Here is a 21,166-nt window from a genome sequence, read left to right as displayed (position 1 = left end):
ATTTCATCTATTGCCTTATTTTCTTATAAAACCAATAAAACCTCCTCTTTTAGGTTATGTGTATTCTAACAAGGAATTCAAAGTGGCATGTAGAAGTTATTTTTTAAGACAATTAAATGAAAGCTTAAGTGTTTATTGCCACTTTAAATATGTAACCTGATGATTCACCTGATAAGTAAAATTTTAAGGTTTTTTTTTTTCAGTCCTGAAGCTGTTTTTTGTAACTGTTGCTAAGTTTTTTAATGTCTGAGGGATTTTTTTTTTTTTTCCAGCATGGAAAAACTCTAGCAATTATTTGTGTTTTAATTGATATACAATTAATGTTTACATTTTTAGTAATGTCAACTTCAATATCTAGTTTTTTTCTTAAGGCTTTAAGATCAACTTATATACTTTATTCATTTCTTATAAATCTGTTTATACCTTCACAAAGCCTTTAGTTATTGTGCAGTACAATCTTTTTAAATTGCCAAATTAAATTCCCTGAAACATTTTAAGAACCAACACCTAACAAAGAATTAAAAAAAAAAACAAAAAAAAAAAGCACCTAAACCCTGTTGCCTTTGAGTCTATTTTGATGCATAGCGACCCTATAGGACAGGGTGGAACTGTCCCATAGGGTTTCCAGGGAGCAGCTGGTGGATTCAAGCTGCTGACCTTTCAGTCAGCAGCCAAACTCTTTAACTGCTATGCCACCAAGGCTCCAACAAAGAATATATAACAAATCAAAAAAGCAAAATCAACAATTAAACAACTCTTGTAAATCTAATAAATCAGATTGTATAAATTCAGTAAACTAAATTCTCCTACATATTAAACATTGTTTACAAACTTCTGTTATTTATTTCATATTATAATCACAAGGCTATGATAGCAAATTCTCTAAAAAACATTTCAAACATCTTTTAAAAAAAACCAGGAAATGCATAGACAAATGATCGCAGTTATTACTCAGCTTACCAACATTATCTTTATCTTTTAAACCTAATACAAAGTGTTCATATCATAGGTTAGGTTCATTTCTTCAAACTTTCATTTTTTCATGCCAAGACTACATACAGATCTACTCACCCAACCAAGGAAAACAGAATTGCCATGTCCAGCCTTCTACCACAGCTGAGGTTACATATTTGAGATCAGCACAGGAGGCCCTTCCTGTAGGCTACCTGTTAAGACTAGAGTCTGCGTATTGAAAGGAAGCTCCAATCCCCTTTCTTCTTATTGTAAGGCTCTTGCCTGCTGTGTTAACAGGAACTGTATGAACCCTCATGTAAATTTAACTGAACATTAAAGTTTCATTTTTTTGTAACCTGTTTCTTTTCCTAAAAATGATGCATCCCTTAAGTTTTTCCCTTAGGTTACACTTTATCCCTGTTATAATGAGATTTTCTAAGTCCAATTTTGCACATACTGTGTAACCTTTGGCATTAAAGCCTATTTGTGTACTAATGGGGTTTTGACACCCTACTTAGGTTACAATTATAACCCTTTATCTTTTATAATTTAGTAGCTGCCTCATTGACCATCAGTCATTTTATTGACAGTGATGATCAAAGTTTAGTTTTTAACCCCTTTAAATTCACAAAGCCAAAATGATTTTTCTCTCCTAGGAATGCCAGAATCACCTCCGCAGATATGGAAATGTGAATCTGGAACTGGTGACTCGAATCATTAGAGATGGTGGCCCATGGGAAGATCCAGTGTTGCAAGCTGTTCTTAAAGCCCAGCCAGCATCTCAGGAGATAGGTACTTCAGGAGCTTCAAAATCAAAACCAGCATTTGTGAGAAGCAAACACAATTTCATTTTCTAACTAGAGCAGTCATAGTGATTTTTCTTATTTTATAATATTGAATAATGGAGTGCTGTATTTTCTCATGAAGTGTGTTTAATCTGTTGTACTAACCAGGCCCAAGAATGATTTTTGCCACCAGACTAGGGACATTTATTTCTGGTTAATGGAAATCCTGAACGTTAGTATTGTATGTTACTTATTTACAGGGAGTGCTTTTTGTCACTTCATTTATGTTTTTTAAATGTTTTAAGTAGGAACACCTTAAAAAATTGTTTTTCATGGACGCATGTGGAATGTTCCCTACACAGGAAACCTCATGAGGGCTAGAGTGCCTTTAATTTTGGTTACCACTGTTGCATGCCCTACACCTAGCTCAGTGCTTGGTACAGAGTAGGCGCTCAATATAAGTATTTGTCGAATGAATGAATGAATGACCACATGATGAATGCACAAGTAGATGAATAACTAATTGAATGAATAAATAAACTTCAATTCTAATATTCCACAGCAGTGCTTCCCAAACTTCGTTCACTAATAGAAGTTAAGTTTTGTCTCATCCCTTATCAAGTGCGTATTTCTTTGACGTTACCTTCTGTTAAATTCAGATCCATAGTGTTCCCTTGTGGACCAAAATTTCTTTTGAGGCAGAAAGCTCTGCCAGGTGCCTCTAGTTAAATTTGTTTAAGTTTCCTGTATTATTCCTGAGCCCCAGAACATTTTGTGTCCCCAAAACTTAAAGGTGAGCTCAGTAATAGTGAATGACCACAAAAGTGTGGAGAGAGCCTATGGAGTGCAGTCCTAAGACAGCCAAAGGGAAAAGACAAGACTTCAAAGCCCAGGAACCAGTCAGGTCTTGGTCTGGTGAGAGAGACACTTCATACTACAAACTGTGGGCAGGTCAAGATTTTACCATTTGTCCCAGGCTAAGGGGTGGGTTGTAAGTGGACGTAAGTGGAGAAGGGGCTATGATTCTGGGGCTTAAGATCAAGCAAGCTCCAGATACAAGTGTGAAGACTGTGATAGAGATATAAGAAAGAATGAAGTAAGAGATAGGACCAGAAGAAGCAATGCAAAGTTGTGAACTGGGATGGGGGGCGGGGGGCAGTGAGGACAAGACTAGGAGGAGAGGGCTAACATATATTTGCACTGGTATAGAAAAACCAAGGGATACAAAGGAGACTTGCACTCGATATGTGGGTCTTGGAAAGGGATAAAAAATGGAAGAGGGGGTAGTTGGAGCTGAGGAGAAAGAGTTGCATTATTGAGGAAAAGTATGAAGAACCAAAGATAGGGGTGACAGACTGGAGGAAACTGAGATTGGGAAGTGTGGCCGTGTGGCAATACAGAGGTTTGAGGAGCTGGACAAAGAACTTCAAAAGGAGTGAGGATGGCAGAGAAGGGAAGTTTGGGCTTTTAGGAGAACTTTTAGGCTCTCTAAGTAGAAGCTAGAACAAGCCTGTTAGGGTGAGTTGGCTTGCAGGCTGTTGGCCTATTAGGTCGGAAAACATGCTAAAATAAAATATACTCCTTTCATATGTACATTTGCATACATCACTTTGGGAAAAGCTGCTCCAGAGCCTCATTAATATGGATGACATCTCTCTAGTTGGTATTCATTAAGGTAAAGACCAGGCTGCAGTTTATCTCTGCGCTAACTATACAGATCAGTGTTTGCTTATCATATATTATAAACAGATTTGCAAGGCAAATAAAATATTACACATAAGCATTTTAGAAGCTGCTGATTTAGCACACTCAAGCAATTAATAACACTACTGGATTAAAAAGTCCTAAGATACACGTGTTTTAGTTCTTGTTCTGCCACTTAACTAATTCTGTGTCCTTGGGCAAGTCATTTGACCTCTCTGAGACTCAGTTTTGTGATCTGTAAAACCAATATTGTAATACCTGCCTAAGGTTGTTGTATAAATAAACTTACATAGATAAAGTGTTTATATATTTTAAAATTGTGTAAAAATAATTATTAATTAGTAATCATCCTTAATGATATATAAGCATATGTTAATAAGCAGTCTTATTTGACACCATTTTTGGCTTTTGTTCTAAAAAGTAATATACTGTGTTTCTTTTATGATTCAGTTTTCTCATTCAGATTATTTTTCTGTATAATTAATCTGAATTAATGTGGTTTTAATATGACAAATTAGGATTCACCCTTCATGTTTTATTGTAATAAAAATATTGGGCAGTGAGTAGATAAAGTATATAGAAAGAAATTCCAGACCCTATGTTATCTGAAATATATTTTAACATATTAGTGAACTGAAGTAGAAGAAAACTTTGGGTTTTTTTCTTTTATTACGTTCGGTATTTATTTTTTAGACTGAGAAGAAATCAGTATTTCTGGAGCACTGTTTTGGTGTAGCTCTGATTTTCCCTTATTGTTTTCAAACATAAATTCCTACTAAGGATGATGTTATTTCATTAAATTAACTACTAATCTAATTAGATACCATATTTTAGTGGTAAAGTTTTAAATAACAATCTTTTAACATTTGAGAGGATCTTGAAAGTAATACAGTCTGTCTTCCTTTTAATATAGTGAACAAATATTTAAGTTCTGAAAACCCACTGTTCTTTGAACTACGTGCCAGATACCTAATTGCTTGTGAACGCATACCAGAAGCAATGGCTCTTATTAAATCTTGTATAAATCACCCAGAAATCAGTAAAGACTTGTACTTCCATCAAGCACTCTTCACATGTCTGTTTATGTCACCTGTAGAAGATCAGCTATTCCAGGAGGTATTGTTTGATGGTATTTTCTGCCTATTACTATTCCAGCCCTACATTAAAAAAAGAATTAGTCCATTCTTGCTGTTAAATCCCTTTTACAGTAATATATAGATCTTCAGATTACATTATCTAGATGTTCTCTTTTGGCACCATTCTTTAAGTACATGTTGAATTAGACATAACCTGATATTAACAAATGATGAAATTAACAACATACTCCTTAGTAGTAAGCATCATTCATGTTGAACTTTTGGTGTGACAGAAAGGAGGTAAATAAAAAGTGAGAGGCATTATGATTTTGCTTTTTAAATTAAATACTAAGAAATTAAATGTTCATGTTATTTTGCCTTTTTAAGATGAAAGGGTCCCCCTCCCCCTTAAAATAAACCCTACTTATCTACAGGTTATGGACATTAAATGATATTAAAAGGGTCATTATAAACTGCAGGTGCTCTACAGTGAAACTGTGAAACCATGAAAATATTTCTATACAATTCATCATTGTTTTTATGGAAGAAAACTAGATATCTAAGTAATTTCTTCTGAATATCTAAGCATGTATTGCAACTAGCTTTTTAGATATTTTTAATGATAAAAATTTTCTTTTCCTTTTATAGCATTTATTGAAAACTGATTGTAGGAGTGGAATTGATATCATCTGTAATACTGAAAAAGAAGGCAAGACTATGTTAGCCTTGCAACTCTGTGAATCCTTTCTTATTTCACAGCTCCAGAATGGAGATATGTACTATATCTGGTAAGTGTTCCTAATGCAAAAATTGAAATGGTAAGATGGAGAACAGAAGGAGAATTGATTAGCAGAGTTTGGACTTTATATTTTTTAAAAAGTTGTATGAAAATGTTAAGCCACTTTTCTTTTTTTAAGCTTTATTATGCAAGGAACAATAACAGGCTCTAAGAACTCATGATTTAAAAAAGAAAATTACTGTGTACCACCAATTGATAGCACAGATGTTTAATGTATGTGTTTTATAATTAAACAATCATGTTTAAAATTAAATCTTAAATTTTAATTTTTTAAACATATAAAAAACTATTTAAAAGATGTTGGTAGGATATACAAAGCAGCAAGTTAACCTAACAACCATGATATAATATGGTGTGAGAGTGTTTTTAATTAGTACCTGCCCTTTAAGTGTTATTAGGCAACATCATGAGTAATAATTATAAAAGATTCTAACACCTTCAGCTTCCCTCCTCTTCCCTAAAAATACACATTCACACAAAATACCTACCACTTTGATGTTCCATTAATTCTTAAGGGAAAACTAGATTTCATTTGTCAGACATAATAATCTGAAATCATCATAGGCTATAAACATCTTTTTAATTCATACTTTTAATTTTTAAAGCTATACTTAAATAATAGCTTCATAATTGGAAAGTTTAAAGATAAACTCACTCAGTATTCTTATTGTATAGATTAAAATCTTCAGACTCAGATAGAGTCAAATAGCTGAATTAGTAGCACAGCTGGGTCTAGAAACAAGTAAACTTTTCTAGGGAAGTATACTTTTAGTTAGATTATGCTAATTTTTATTATGTTACCATGTAAATTGGAATTTCAAGTGGAAGGGAGAGGATCAGGAGATGGTGGTAAGACGTACACTTTTAAATAATTTTTAGAGTATTAACATTTTTTGATATGTAGTTATTCTGAAATGGAATATAGTCACAAGTATTGTAATAGATCCTTTCCTGTGTGGGTAGGAATGTTCTCTGCTCCTTGGCTATATTAAAGACACTTAAACAGGGCATCTTTAGTCTTTTCATTTTAATATTCTCATAAGCAAACTAGAGTCAAGTGTTTAAAAAAATGTATTATTTTCTTCTCTTGGTTAATTAATTTCTAGTCTTTAGAGACCAAAAAAAAAAAAAAAAAAAAAACCCATTGCTGTCGAGTCGATTCCGAATCGTAGTGACCCTATAGGACAGAGTAGAATTGCCCCATATGGTTTCCAGGGAGTGCCTGGTGGATTCGAACTGCCGACCTTTTGGTTAGCAGCCATAGCTCTTAACCACTATGCCACCAGGGTTTCCAGTCTTTAGAGAGGGACCTTAAAAATAGAACAATGCCTATCTTCTGGATCCTGGCCACAGTAACCTCTAAGAATAGAAACTGTGTGACTCTAGCTGACTAACCAGAAAGGAGCCCTTAGCTTGCTTTTTTGCCCTTTCTTTTGAGTAAGTTGGTTTTTGATGGCCTGCCCTCTTATTTTTTCTACCTCTCCTCTCTATTTCTGAATGCTGCAGTCTTTTTTTCTTGGTTCTAAAAGTTGATTTTCACTGATAGTTTTCATCCTACAAAGTTTGTGTTCTCTGTTTCATCTTGGCTTTCCGTATGAACTAGTTTGCCCTTCATCATCCTCTTTTTGTGGACAGAACTTTGATATACTGTACAGTTTTTCTCTTAAGCCAGTGGAGCAAGCTACTAACTCCATTTTTCTTTCACCATCACTACTACTATTACTACTACTATCATTAGTAATAATAGCGGCTGCCAATGTTGCTAAGTACTTCCTATATTCTGTGCTTTTTACGTGCATTATCTCATTTTAATCCAACAATCTTGTGGGGTAGATAATATTAGTATGCCCAAACCATTCAGCTAGTAAATAATAGAGCCGAGGATTCAAACTCAGGCAGCCTGACTCACAGGCTTTACTATTAAGTGATACTTAGCATAAATGGGTCAGATATGAAAAACTGGGTTATGGGGGTGGCTGTCCACTCTGTTATAGCCTGTTTTCAACAAGTAGATAACTTGATGATTGTATTAGTAGTTAATCTTTGCTAGCTAGCTACCTAATACATTTATTTGTATACTGGATGAGTGCTGTTTTTTTTATAAAGGACTCTGTTTGATTAAAAGAGAGTGTAAGCTTTATTAAACCTGCCTTTTTGGTTTTCTCAAAGAATATCAGCAATTTTCAGTTTTTTGTTTTGTTTTTGCCTGCAAAATCCAGTGTTCAAGCAAAACCCCTATTTTGTAAATTTAATCAAAATGGAGCTTCATAACCATATCCTGAGATTTCCTCTTTGCCTGATAGAAGCCAAAATCCATATTGGTATTCCTCTCCTGGCAAACTTAGTAGGATCTTGGAATGTACATTTTGTTTACCAAGCTTTGCCCTGACTTAACAGAGACAGAAAATAAAATTTCTCTCTCCAAAAAAAAAAAAAGCATATGGCACCCTTCAAATTATTTTTTGGAATAAGTTAGAGAATAAATAAATGTCTTGCGGTGGTTAAGAGCTTGGCTACTAACCAAAAGGTCGGCAGTTAGAATCACCAGCTGCTCCTTGGAAACTTTATAAGGCAGTTCTGCTCTGTCCTATAGGGTCGCTGTGAGTCGGAATTGACTCAGTGGCACTTAACAACAATATATTAAATATTTGTTTGCATAATATTACATGGAATATCTTTCCCATGATTTCTAACTGTCATTTTCTGTCTTTAAATCTGTTGGATATGCCACATCTTCTTTAATATAGTTGATCTGTTTGCCTTCTTCCATGCCCATGTTTCTTAGTTTATAAAATACTCCTTATTTAGAATGTCCACCATTATTTTTTATCTTACTCCATGCCTATAATTTCCTTTAAGATCTTCTTAAAACTCATTTCCTCAAGAGGCTTCCTCTACGTACCTTCAGTATTTAGGAATATAATTTATGCCAAATTATAAATTAACAAATATTTATTGAATAAACTCCACTTCTTGGAATTATGAAGATTACACAGACAATGAAACAATGTAGGAAACTAGCCATTTATTAAACACCCACTATAAGCCAGATGTTTCACCTAGGTGCCTTCCTCTATCTTATCTCTCTCAGTTCTTATAATGGAGATGAGATGTTGGATAGGACTAATCCTCACTTTCATATTTAAGAAAGCTGTGGGTTAAACAGATGAGTGATACACAGTTAGTACAAGATAGAATTTATACCAGTCAGTGTAGGGAAGAGGTAGTATTTTTGAAAGGCTACTGGGTATCACATGGACCACAGGAAGGGTAGGGATGCAGTTGGGTCTCAAGGACAACTGCTACCAGGGACACTGAGGCTACTAGGGTTTTTTAAAATATCTTATGTCTCTTCTGTGCCAGTTGACTGCAGCCTCTCTTTCTACAGACCAGCAGGAACACCAGCAGTCCCCGAGCTTCATAGTTTATAGAGTTTAGACCGTCCCAGGGACTCTGACTGGCCTGAGTGGAGTCAGTTTTCCACTCCTGAATCATTATCCTTAGTGGGCTTGGGAAGGAGGAAGGGAGGATCAAATAGGAGCCATGGCCACTTGAGTTCTACTCCTTTGTATTAGGGCTATTCCCAAAGAAGGGTGGCTCACTGTGAGCTAGGTATTGCCCCTCCAATTAGTGATTCCCAATCCCAAGTTCTTGTCACTGTCTCCACTATATAATGGTGTCATCAAGGAGATTGACCATGTATTAATAGTTGGGGAAACAGTACCTATACCAATATAGACAAGGCAGTATATGAATCCATCAAAGGGTTAAGATCTATCCTGAAATAGGTATCACTTTAGCTTGGCAGTATTCATAAAAGTATTTCATGAAGATGAGGCACTTGAGCACTTGATATGGGGTTTAAAAGATAAACTCATCTTAAAGAATAAAAAGTATTTTTGAAATAGAGCAATCAGCATAAACAAAAGTGAGCATAAATGAAGCACATTAACTGACTGAGTTAGAGACCAACCTAAAGAGTACCCAGGATTCAAATTCTTATTCTTCTGACTGTAAAACCCAGGTTTTTAATGCTACTAACACTATATCATATATTGAAATAAGCATAAATGAAATGATCAGGGACACTGAAAACAGATCAGTTAGCAACCACTGTACAAGTACATATGTAAAATTAAAGGGCCTAAATTAAGATGGTAGCACTGGGAAAGAATGATATGTTGCCCACAAAAATATAATAGAAATATAAAGACAATGGGAAAAGGTTAGAACCAAACAGGTTAGAGGAATGTTAGTGTCACGGACTGATCTAGGAAAAGACAATTTTGCAGGAATATGATTATTTTAAAGTAGATTAAGGTGATAGAAGTCTAAATTGAAATACTCAGGCATGGAAATTTGGAAAGAAGTCAGAGCTAAAGATTTGGGAGGAAGGTGTGAAACACGGTGAGTTTCCTAAGAGAGTATGTGTGCAGAAAAAAAGTGAGCGGTGGACAGAAACTTAAGGAACATCCACACAGCTCGTACAAAATGGAGGTGAAATTTTGGTTTTACTTTTTATATGTCGCTTGCAGTCATTTTCTGTTTTGTGTTTTCTGTATTGTCGTCCCAAGTAGACTATGCACGCCTTCATGACAGTAGTCAAGCTGTCCTTAACTTTAATACTTGTAGGTACTAGGCTCAAAGAACATACTCAGTAAATCTTTTTTTTTTTTTTTTTAACATTTTCATCAATTATTTCAAGAGTTTTAGATTCTGATGCTTTATATAACATTTATGACAAGTTTTAAAGAATTTTAGTTTGCTAAAATGTGATACCCAAATGTATCAATTATATCTTAAGATCTGTCCCTGCCTCAAAACCCACTACTGCTCCTAGCTTTGTCCATCCAGTGTAACCTTATCATACTTTAGAAAAGAATCTACTTATAAAATACTTTAAAGGATCCATAGTTTGTCTGTTTAAAAGTACTGTATCTTAGTGAAAGAGCAGATGATCTTAAACATAAAATTTCATGTTGTATACATTGTTTTAGAACAATACTATGATATACTTACACTTTTAATCTAAATTTGGTATCTTAATAGATGAAAATGAAAAAAAAAATGAACCATTTCTTTTTTTGCAGAAAATCTACATTGATTTCTAAAGTTGCAAAGAAGATATTAAAGGCCAAAAGTTTTGTTTTATTTTGTTTCGAAGTAATATAATTAATATTGGTGCACTGAGATTAGAATTTCTGTTTTGATCAATTATTAGAGATCTTTTAGGCATACCAGCATATGATTGGAATTCATTCCTTACCACTGCAAAATTACAATTCCTGATCTCTTTTTCTGCCAGCTTCTATTAGTTTCATGTGGATAGCAGACATAGCATGGAGGTTACCTAATACCCACTTATACTCACCTTGTATACATCCCAGCCAGGGTACCATAGAACCAAGAAAAGGTAGCTAATGTCTGTATTTGAATAAACTGTATTTTTGATATTTCTCTTTTTTTCTCATTTACAGGGAGTTGATTTTCATATGGAGTAAACTACAGCTTAAGTCTAATCCTTCAAAACAAGTTTTTGTAGATCAATGCTACCAGCTTTTAAGAACAGCAACTAATGTGAGAGTCATATTTCCTTTCATGAAAATCATTAAAGATGAGGTAAATAGGATATATTTATCCCTTGCATTTTAAATTAAATTTAAATGACAGTTCACTGAAACTTGAATCTCTTTCAAAAAATTTATTTGATTATAAAATTGAAGGGGAGGATTTTAAGTCTGCATTCTCAAGATATTACATCCTTTCCTCCCCGCTGCCCCTGCCCCCAAGCTCCCAAAATGATACAGAGTATACATAAGTAATATAAATGAAAAAAGAAAAAAAAAATTATTGTCATTTAAAATTTAATTTGGGGATGATTGCTTCCATAAGAAGCTATTACTTTTTTTCTTATAATTAAGTTTGTCAGGTTTAACATTATACTAAGTCCCATTTGTAGACTCTTAACTCATTTGCAAATGAAATTTTATATATCTTATAGGTAATATCTGCTCAAAATCATAGAGAAGCTTAGTTCACAGTTTTAAGTCTGGTGTTTATGCAAAAAGAATTCTGAAGCATTATGTTAAAAAGTCTTACTTTTTGAAACCTAAGGACAAGTTTTTAAAGTGTTTATTTGAAGTAAGTGTAAAAAACCATTACTTGTTTTTAAAAAATTAGTCCTCAATTAAGTATTTTTGGGGCCACTTGCAATTGAATACAGTTCTACATAATAGTCTTACATAGACATGAAAGTGGATTCTGCAGATCCTTTAACTTTTCCCCCAAAATATTAACAACCTGAATACAAAGACAGGAAACAGAAAAGGAACTTACTTAGGTAGCTCTATTTAACTGAATCTTTATGTGGGTTATGTTTAAACATATAAGGAGGCATCCATTAAATAATATATTTTAAAATTTTCTTAGGTATTTATGTGTTTATCACATTCATTACCACATCATTAGATGTATGACCATTTAGTGATCATATTACCATGATATAAAGTTGGCAGCATTGTATCTGAGGGTTTTTTTTTTCTTTTTTATTTCATGTTTATTTTGCTAACTGCATTTGTAGCATCATTAAACAGTAAAATGTCATCCAAATACACTGTCAAAGTTAACCTCTACTCCTGCCTAAAAAAGGAATAAAAAAACAAACTCTGCTATAGAACACTAATTTTCAATATTTGATGTGCATCAGTATCACTTGTAGAACTTTTAAAAATAGAGGTATCTGTATTTTTTTTTTTTTTTTTTTTTTACATATGATTCACATTTATACCAAAGGATGGAACACTGCTATAGGAAGTTTACAATGTAAGTGAGGTTCAGTGAGTTATCACAGAATTTTTTTTTTCCCCCACATGTCTGGTCAGTCTAAGAATACATTATTAGAGGACAAATTCAAAGATGAAATAAATATTAAAAACATGATACATAACAGTTAAGACTACTAAAACTTTTTATCTCATGGAATAGATTATTCATGTTGCTTCAGTGCTGTGAAAAGAGGTATAGTTACAGTGCTGTGTGAGTTGTAAAAAAGGAGACATTACAGAAGGCATATACGAGAAGGCCTCACAGAGGAAGATACTTCAAGCTGGGTTTTGACTGATAGATAAGGATAATACTAACATTTGTAGAGGACTTCATAGTTTCCAGAGCACTTTTACTTCATTTTATTAGTTTCTCACAACTCTGGTGGCGTTAATAAGTGTAGCAGAGATATGTGGGAAGGTGGGTAGGAGATGAATGAGACTAATCAACAGAGATGGGGGCAGGAGGGTGTTAGATCATAAAGTGATTTGAATACTGTATTAGATGTTGGAACTTCAGGTCATAAATATCCTGTAACCTTTAAAAGATTTCAGGTAAGGAAGTGGTCTAGCCCCTTTTGTGATGATCCTGAGATTTTAAAACTTGGACAACTGGGTACATTATGATTTCATGAATCAAGCTAAAGAATATAGATAGTACTTTGGAGAGACAAAATGAATTCCTTTTTGAACCAGTGGGTTTTGAATTTGCTGTATCTGGAAAGAAGTCCCCGGGTGGCACAAACGGTTAAGCACTTGACTATTAACTGAAAGGTTGTTGGTTCAGACCCACCCAGAGATGTGTTAGAAGAAAGGCCTGACGATCTGCTTTCTAAAGGTCACAGCCTTGAAAAACCCTGTGGAGCTTGCCACAGTCGGAATTGACTTGATGCAACTTCTTTTTTTAATCTGGAAAATCTAGGTGGGAATGTGTAATAAACAATCAGAAATAAGAAATTCAAATACAGAAAAGGATTCCAAGGTGGAGATGATAGATTTATAGGTGGAAACTAAAGTCAGTGGAGAAGATAAGATCTCACTCATTCTACATTTATTCAGAGCTCACTAAGTGCCAAGCTCTTTGTTAACCATAGCGGGGTACAAAAAATGAGACAGTGTCATTCCTGTCATTTAGTAATCTAAAGTTGGGGGGAGCATACACAGATGAATAAATTATTCTCTGTAGAAAGAATGGTGTTGTGTGCCATCTGGTCAGTTCCGACTCAAAGCGGCCCTATATGACACAGTAGAATTGCCCCATAGGGTTTCCTAGGTTGTAATCTTTATGGGAGCAGATCACCAGCTCTTTTCTCCGCAGAGACACTAATGGGTTCGAATCACTGACCTTTTGGTTAGCAGCCTAGCACAGAGCTCCTTATAGAATAAAAAAGAAATCGAACTCTTTGCTGTTGAGTCAATTCAGACTCATAGCAACCCTACTGGACAGAGTAGAACTGCTCTACAGGGTTTCCAAGGCTGTAAATCTTTACAGAAGCAGACTGTCACATCTTTGTCCCACAGAGTGGCTGGTAGGTTCAAACCACTGACCTTTGGTTAGCAGCCAAGCACTTAAGCACTGCTTACCAGGGCTTCTCCCCTTATAGAATAGGGAGTGTTTAATTCTACCCCAGGGCAGGGGCCAGATTGAATGGGGAGAAAACCTTCATAGTAGAATTGATTCTTAAAGAATGAACTGGAGATCAATAGAATTCACGAGCTAAATAAAGGTCGGAGTGTGGTGTGCACAGATCTGCCTTGGAACTGTAAGTAGTTAAGCAGGGTTACACAGCAGGTAAGTGACTTAAGAGGATATGAGGCTGGCAAAGTAGTATTCCTTCCTCCCTGCAATCTGCAATATATGTAGGCAGTATGATGTAAATACGTTTATAATTTGAAAGACAAATTATTGTTGTATTTTCTCTCATTTAAACAAGCATTTAGATTATTCTTTGAACTAAGACGAATAAATAACAGATTCTCAAATAAAAGTTGATGCAGTTATCTTTGAGTTATCAGTAAAAGTTTCAAAGCCTGAATAATTTTCAGGTAACTTCCAGTAGGCTCATTATTCTGGCAGTTTAATAGATTTGGAAAGATTGTAAATGCCCTCTTCATGTAGGCCACACTTCCCCTCTTACTTGGATAAAGTAATAAGTAATAGTACTTAACAAGTAAAATAAGTAATATTATTTAGTACAGCTTTATGAAGTTTCCATAGCTGTTCTTTTTTGAATGTAGATATTTCTTAATATTGAAAATTGAGAAATGTGTCTAAATACTTGTAAATTAATTCTTCTGCCAGAGAATGTGAGATTGGTATTTAAAATAATAAATGGGGGAGTCTAGGCATATAGGAAACAGATCCCCATAGATCTTATGAAACGTTTTGTACTAATATTTGTAGGGTTTGTAAAACTTGAAAATTAATTAAATAAGAAACTACAATGCCATCTATTCCAAATTATTCTTAAGTAAAAAAAAAAAAAAGGATTTATTTATATATTAAAAAGGAGTTAAACAAAGCTACCTACTGAAGGACACTGCACATTTGGAATACTGTTTATTCAGCTTTTATTTCAGTTGTATTTTAAAAAGATAATCCAATTATTGTATTTAAATTATTTAGTAGTGATAATTTTCTTTCTACAGGTTGAAGAAGAAGGCTTGCAAATTTGTGTTGAAATATGTGGTTGTGCTCTACAACTAGACCTTCATGATGATCCCAAAACTAAATGTCTAATTTATAAAACAATTGCACATTTTTTGCCAAATGATTTGGAGATTCTCAGGATTTGTGCACTCTCAATATTTTTTCTTGAACGTTCCTTGGAAGCATATCATACTGTTGAACGGCTCTACAAACGTCCAGATGAAGAATATAATGAAGGCACAAGCAGCGTTCAGAATCGTGTTCGCTTTGAATTACTTCCAATTTTGAAAAAGGGATTGTTTTTTGATCCGGAATTTTGGAACTTTGTAATGATTAAGAAAAACTGTGTAGCATTATTGAGAGATAAATCGGCAGTTAGATTTTTAAATGAAAGTACACTGGAAAATCCTACAAGTGATCTAAAAAAGACAGTGAAACGGCAAGGTTTAGATGAAGGGCTTCACTCTCTTACAGATCAGACCACTGGAGAGTTTAATCTTGATGATATATCTGGAGTGCAATCTAAAGGTCATGCTAATACAAAGAAAAACTTTACAGCTCTTAATGCTTCCAAAGTAGATCACAATGTCCCAAGGCATCGGTGTGTGTTATGTAACAAAGAGTTTCTAGGTGGTCACATTGTAAGGCATGCCCAGGCTCATCAGAAAAAAGGCAGTTTTTCATGTGTAATATGTGGTAGGAAATTTAGAAACAAAGGACTTATGCAGAAGCATTTAAAAAATCATGTTAAGAAAATACAGAGACAGCAAATTACTGTAACTCAACAGGAGGATCAGGAAATCCCTGCTCTGGAAGAAATAAATTGTTCTGATTCTTCCATTTCATTTGAAAATGGGAATTCTGATGAGAATTTGGAAGTAGAACCGCTTACTGCTTCCACTGATAGAAACAAAGAAGTCATCCCTGAGCATGTGGCTGAATTCATTGAAATTCCTGTAAGTGTTCCAGAAGATGTTATTGAAAACATTATTAAAAATGGCAGTCCTGATACTCCTTTAAATAATGTTCTGGAGCCTTTACCTGAATGCGAAGATGACGACGAAGAAGAGGAGGAAGAAGGCGATTATGAGGAAGATGATTATGACCTGAATCAAGAAACTTCAGTACTTCATAAAATCAATGGAACTGTGTGCCATCCAAAAGACATATATGCTACCGATCAAGAAGGAAACTTTAAGTGCCCGGCTCTTGGCTGTATCAGGATCTTTAAAAAAATTGGATTTCTAAACAAACATGCAAGGACTGTACATCCAACTGATTTAAATGTGCGGCAGACAGTAATGAAGTGGAGCAAAGGAAAATGCAAATTTTGTCAAAGGCAATTTGAAGATTCTCAGCATTTTATAGATCACCTTAATAGACACAGCTATCCAAATGTGTACTTTTGTTTGCATTTTAATTGCAGTGAGTCCTTTAAGCTGCCATTCCAGCTTGCTCAGCATACAAAAAGTCACAGGATATTTCAAGCTCAGTGTAGTTTTCCAGAATGCCATGAGCTCTTTGAAGATCTTCCTCTGCTATATGAACATGAAGCTCAGCACTATTTAAGTAAAACACCAGAATCATCTACACAACCAAGTGAATCAATTCTTTGGGATGTTCTTACGGACTCAAATCCTAATCATCAGGAAAAAGACTCATCTAGTAATGAGAAGCAAACTATTAGCCTGCCAGTTTCTGCTAGCAAATCAAGGAAAGATTATTCAGAACCAAAGACATGTATAGAAAGTATGGAAAGGAAAACAGACAATTTAGTTCAGAATGGAAATGAACATTCTGATGATGCTGTTTCAGATACAAGCTTGTTAGACCAAAAGATGCCTGATGTAGAGCCAAATTCTGAAAATAATTGTACCATTAATGATCAGTTAGTCAATGGACACATTGAAATAGAACAGACACCTTTAGTTTCGTCAGATCCTGCTTTGAAAATTGATACAAATAGAACCAGGACAGAAAATGGTTCCATTTTACCCAGTGTTGTACCACAAGACCACAGTACCCTGCCAGTATCTCAGGCACCTTCCAAACCAAATCTGACAAGTGAACATACTTCATATGGCTTGATTTTAACAAAGCCATACGTCAGACCGTTGCCTCCCAGTTACCTGGATGAACGATACCTTAGTATGCCAAAACGCAGAAAATTTCTGACTGATAGAGTAGATGCCTGTTCTGATCAAGATAATGTTTGTAAAAAATCAGTGAAAAGATTAAGATGTGGCAAATGCCTGACCACCTACTGTAATGCAGAAGCACTTGAGGCTCACCTTGCACAAAAGAAATGTCAGACACTCTTTGGATTTGATTCAGATGATGAAAGTAAGTCTTCAACCTTCTCAGTAGGTATATCTGTAGAAATAGAAAATGCTATAGATAAAACAGTAGTAGACTTTTATGTGGTTAAAAAAATTAACATTTGTATAGCACAGATAATAAAGCACTGCCCTAAAAATTATTTCCTTTAACCCATACAACCACCATGAGGTGATACTACTATTCCTGTTTTATAAATCAAGGAGTGAAATTCTCAAAGGTTAAGTACTTTGGATAGACAACAGGCCTATGAACTGTAGAAGTGAGAACTTGAACACAGGCCTTTCATACTCTTTGATCACACTTGTTCCACTGTATCAAAGGCTTTTCTTCATTCCAAGTTTTATGTAGTAAAATGTCTAGAAACAAAGTAATGATGAAAACACATTTTCATCTGCATGCCAGAATATAAATCAAGTTGAGCCTCTGTTATAACAGAAGTGAAAAAGCAGAAAACAATAAAAAAAAAAAAATTCAATGAAAGATGAGCATGCATTCTATTGATATCAATATCCTTTGAATGAGGAAAGGTATAAATTAAACAGAAATATGACTTAGAATTCCAATTGAATGTCTGTACAGTTTGAATTAACAGACATGTTCTGTTTTACAGGTGCCTGATAAAAATGTTTCAGAAAGATCTGTCTATCAAGCAGTAGTTTGAAAAAAAGCACTACAAGAAAATGCATCGTCAGTTTGCTATTTCCCTGATGGCCTTAATTTTAGAACGGTCTTGGATTACTAAAGATAAAGGCAAAGCACATTTTCTAGAATGAACTTGCAGAGATGTGCTGGTTTAGACTCCTAAAGGGTTATTCCAGAACTCCCAAAGTACCAGTTATCCAGAAAACCACATTTAAAAAAAGTTTATGATAATTAATAGCAGCATGTTCAGTTTCGCTTATGTGAGAAACATGTTCAGGTGATTAGTCAGAAAGAAAAACCAGCTATGGCCTTACAGAAAGGGAAGTTGAACCAGTAAAAAAAAGAAGGTTGGTTTATGATAAACAACTTAAAGTATTATACAAATGGGATTTGTTTTCTTTTTAAACATAATCAGATTATGTCCTCCCATCTGGTCAAACATGATTTAAGGAACCATTGCTATTATGTTTCTGTTATAATTTAGAAACTGACACATGAAAATAAAACTTGATTTATCACCATGTTACCCATTAAATATTGTAACTTGTTTCCAGCTGATTAGACAGGTCAGACAGTTCAATGAATGGCACGCCAACATTGAAAACCAAAATTTAAAAAAAAAAAAACAATGTTTTGTTAATGAGCTATTGATAGAACCTTCCACTTTTGTAATATAAATTAGTTATATTTAAAAGGCAGCAGTGTCATACCATCAGTGACTTTGGGGAGACATGGGAAGAATCTAAGACCATTAAAGGCTAGATAGTTGAAGGAAAACGCTGAATCGCAAATTCTTCAATGTGAATAATGGTATAAGCACACTGGGATATTTCTATTTGAATTTATAGTGTTAGGACATTGCTCGATGATTCATAGTAAGGTCTTTTAGACATTAATGTGAGTTATCCAGGCACAGTCCTATAACTGGCTTTTAAAAAACTTATGTCAGATAAGAATCAGGTAAAAAATTCATTGATTTTATTCAGTTAGGAGATTTAGCTCCAAAAAAATAAGCCATACTACTCATGCTTTATTGTTCAGTAGGGATGAATTTGGTCTGAGCAGTAATTTTCATATATAAAAGGAAGTATTTACAGAAAAATGTGCACAGCAGAAACACGAGAGATGTATTGTTGCATTATTTCCCTTGGTGACCAGTAATTTTCCTAAGGAAGATTGTAATTGATAGTAAATTGTTGAAACAATAAATGTTTTTAAAAATACCTTTTCAAATTAGATGTTTTCTGCTTGTCCATTCTTGAAAAGAGACCTCCTTTTACCTAATACTTTGTTAATCTAAAACAGGGATGAAAAGAACAAAAATGCAAAGGCAAATTCTTAAGAAAAAAAAAAAAAATTGGAGCTACTAATGTCAACGAAATATATACAGTTATTCCAACTGATAAATTTTTGTTCAAAGCAGATAATCTCATCAGATGCTACTATTATAAATTTTAGGATAGTAAAGCTACTTCAATCAGGTTACTGAGGAAGTGGGACATTTCTTCCAGGGTACCATCCAGACTTTATTAAATTAGGATTTCCAGGTCATCATACAGCAGATGATCTAGAAAAAAATTTACTAATTTTATTAGTTTATTTATCACGGGACATCACTACTATGCAATGATGGTCAGAAGTCCATTCCAATGAACATTCGATTTGTTTTTGTTTTGTTATATAGCCTATATTAGGCTGTGGGATTTATATTTAAATAACAAACAAGACTCATAATCAGATATTTTAATCCTTTATTTAGGGTCAACTATAGAAAAAGTTTTCCATACTTCCTGATATAAAAATGTAATGAGTTCTGTTTCAGTTCAGTTTAAAGTATATGATGTAATAAAAGCCTGTTGGGAAACTGGTTCATTTGGAAATGAAGTTGTTCTTGAGCTATACTTTCTGCTTTATATATTTTCCAAAAGTTTAAAATAACTGTTAAAATTCATCACATTTTTTACTTTTTTTTTTTGAAGTTGTAACCATTGACATAAATCCATGCCCACAATTGTTAACATTTTCATTAATTTTGCAGTTCATCCTAAAATGTTTTTAAACATACTCCACTTGTTATTTTTATTTTTTGGTCTTTAAGTTAATTAATTTGAGGTTTTATGTCTACTTTTGTATTGCTAAGAGAGAGCAGTTTTTGAAAGAATGAGATTCAATTGGTTTATATTATGACTGAATCAAAGAATGGTTTATAAAATTCTATTTGACCACATTGTCTTCAACCTTTTTATTTATATACTCCTCAAGTAATCCCTACTGAAGGAATGTGTACATTTTAATATTATGTATATCTTATAAAACATAAACCTAAATCATTTTCCTTTCATGGGGTGCATAAACTTCTAACAGTTTTTGGGATTCAGGAGAAAAGAAAACTTTCTTATTCCTCTCATTCTGCTCTTTTTTCTATTTTGCCACTCCTATTTTGAGAATACGTTTATCTTACATGGACCAAGTTTCAAACCTTTGTTTTTAAATAAAAATCTCCTTCCAAAAATTAAATATTAATTTTCTGCGATGTTTTAGTAAGGTCAAGAAAAGAGCAAATCTGAATTTTTGCTGCTCAGACATTATGGAGGTGGTAGAAAAGGGGCATCTTTGTGGGCAAGGACACTGGTACTTTGGGCTTTAGCCATATTGTTTTTTTAAAAAAACTACCAATTACATAATTTGAGTAGATAATTTATAACATTAAACTTGTGATTTTTTTTTTTTTTTTAAATCACACTGAAGGTTCAGCTGTACTCCTTTCATGTTTGGTTTAATACTGTTGTATGGGTGGAAAAGCTAAAAGAGATGATAGTGTTTATTTTTTAATTTATTTGGTACTGTAAAACACCTTTTCAGAATGATTAAATGCTGCATATGCATTTTGGAATTGTTAATATGTGAAAGATATTACAGATTCAGCAAGAAAGGAAATTTGTGCTTTCTTGTTGAACATTAAATTATTTTACTTTGCATTTTATAAGAGTACAAATTAAATCTGAGCCATGGAACTGCAATAAATCAACAATAGTGTTTCATTTCAAGAAATTTTTTTGTACTGTACATAGATTTGTTCAATAAAACATTGTCCTTGTTGGTAATGAAGTGTTCAGTTTTATGTAGCAGACTGCATTCAAAAGGAATTAGATTTATTTAAAACAATCCAAATCAAACCCATTGCTGTTGAGTCAAGGCATGTATTAAATACGAAATTTCTGTTATGTCTTATTATAAGGAAATGGGTTATTTTAGTTAGTGTCTTTACCATATTTGACTTAGTTTTTCCTAATAATATAGAAAAATAAAAATCTAAATGTTTACACAAACTGAGATACAAAATAGACATTTTTAAAATATTAGTTCAACATCCATATGAAATAGAAATAGAAGTT

At 33.8% G+C, this 21,166-nt stretch overlaps 1 protein-coding gene across 6 annotated transcripts in view; it reads left to right on the top strand.

The window, feature by feature from the left end:
• Positions 1–20,528, top strand: part of ZNF654 (zinc finger protein 654) — a 132,226-nt gene extending 111,698 nt beyond the window's left edge. Inside the window, exons 4-9 of one of the 6 annotated variants that reach the window (XM_023726629.1) lie at positions 1,611–1,746; positions 4,357–4,559; positions 5,168–5,307; positions 10,796–10,937; positions 14,789–17,132; positions 17,740–20,528. In XM_023726629.1, coding sequence (XP_023582397.1) covers positions 1,611–1,746; positions 4,357–4,559; positions 5,168–5,307; positions 10,796–10,937; positions 14,789–17,132; positions 17,740–17,747 — 2,973 coding nt within the window. In that variant the 3' untranslated portion in view covers positions 17,748–20,528. Of the gene's footprint in view, positions 1–622; positions 1,782–1,819; positions 2,361–4,356; positions 4,560–5,167; positions 5,308–10,795; positions 10,938–14,788; positions 17,680–17,739 lie in introns of those variants that run through there. The other 5 variants (XM_023726628.1, XM_023726627.1, XM_023726630.1 and 2 more) reach the window with 5 other exon arrangements.
• The last annotated feature ends 638 nt before the right edge of the window (positions 20,529–21,166 follow it).

Source organism: Trichechus manatus, unplaced genomic scaffold (assembly GCF_000243295.1).
Source record: "Trichechus manatus latirostris isolate Lorelei unplaced genomic scaffold, TriManLat1.0 scaffold00012, whole genome shotgun sequence".
Classification (NCBI taxonomy): Eukaryota; Metazoa; Chordata; class Mammalia; order Sirenia; family Trichechidae; genus Trichechus; species Trichechus manatus.
Note: the sequence above shows the minus strand (reverse complement) of the source record. Positions and strands in the feature narration are given on the sequence as shown.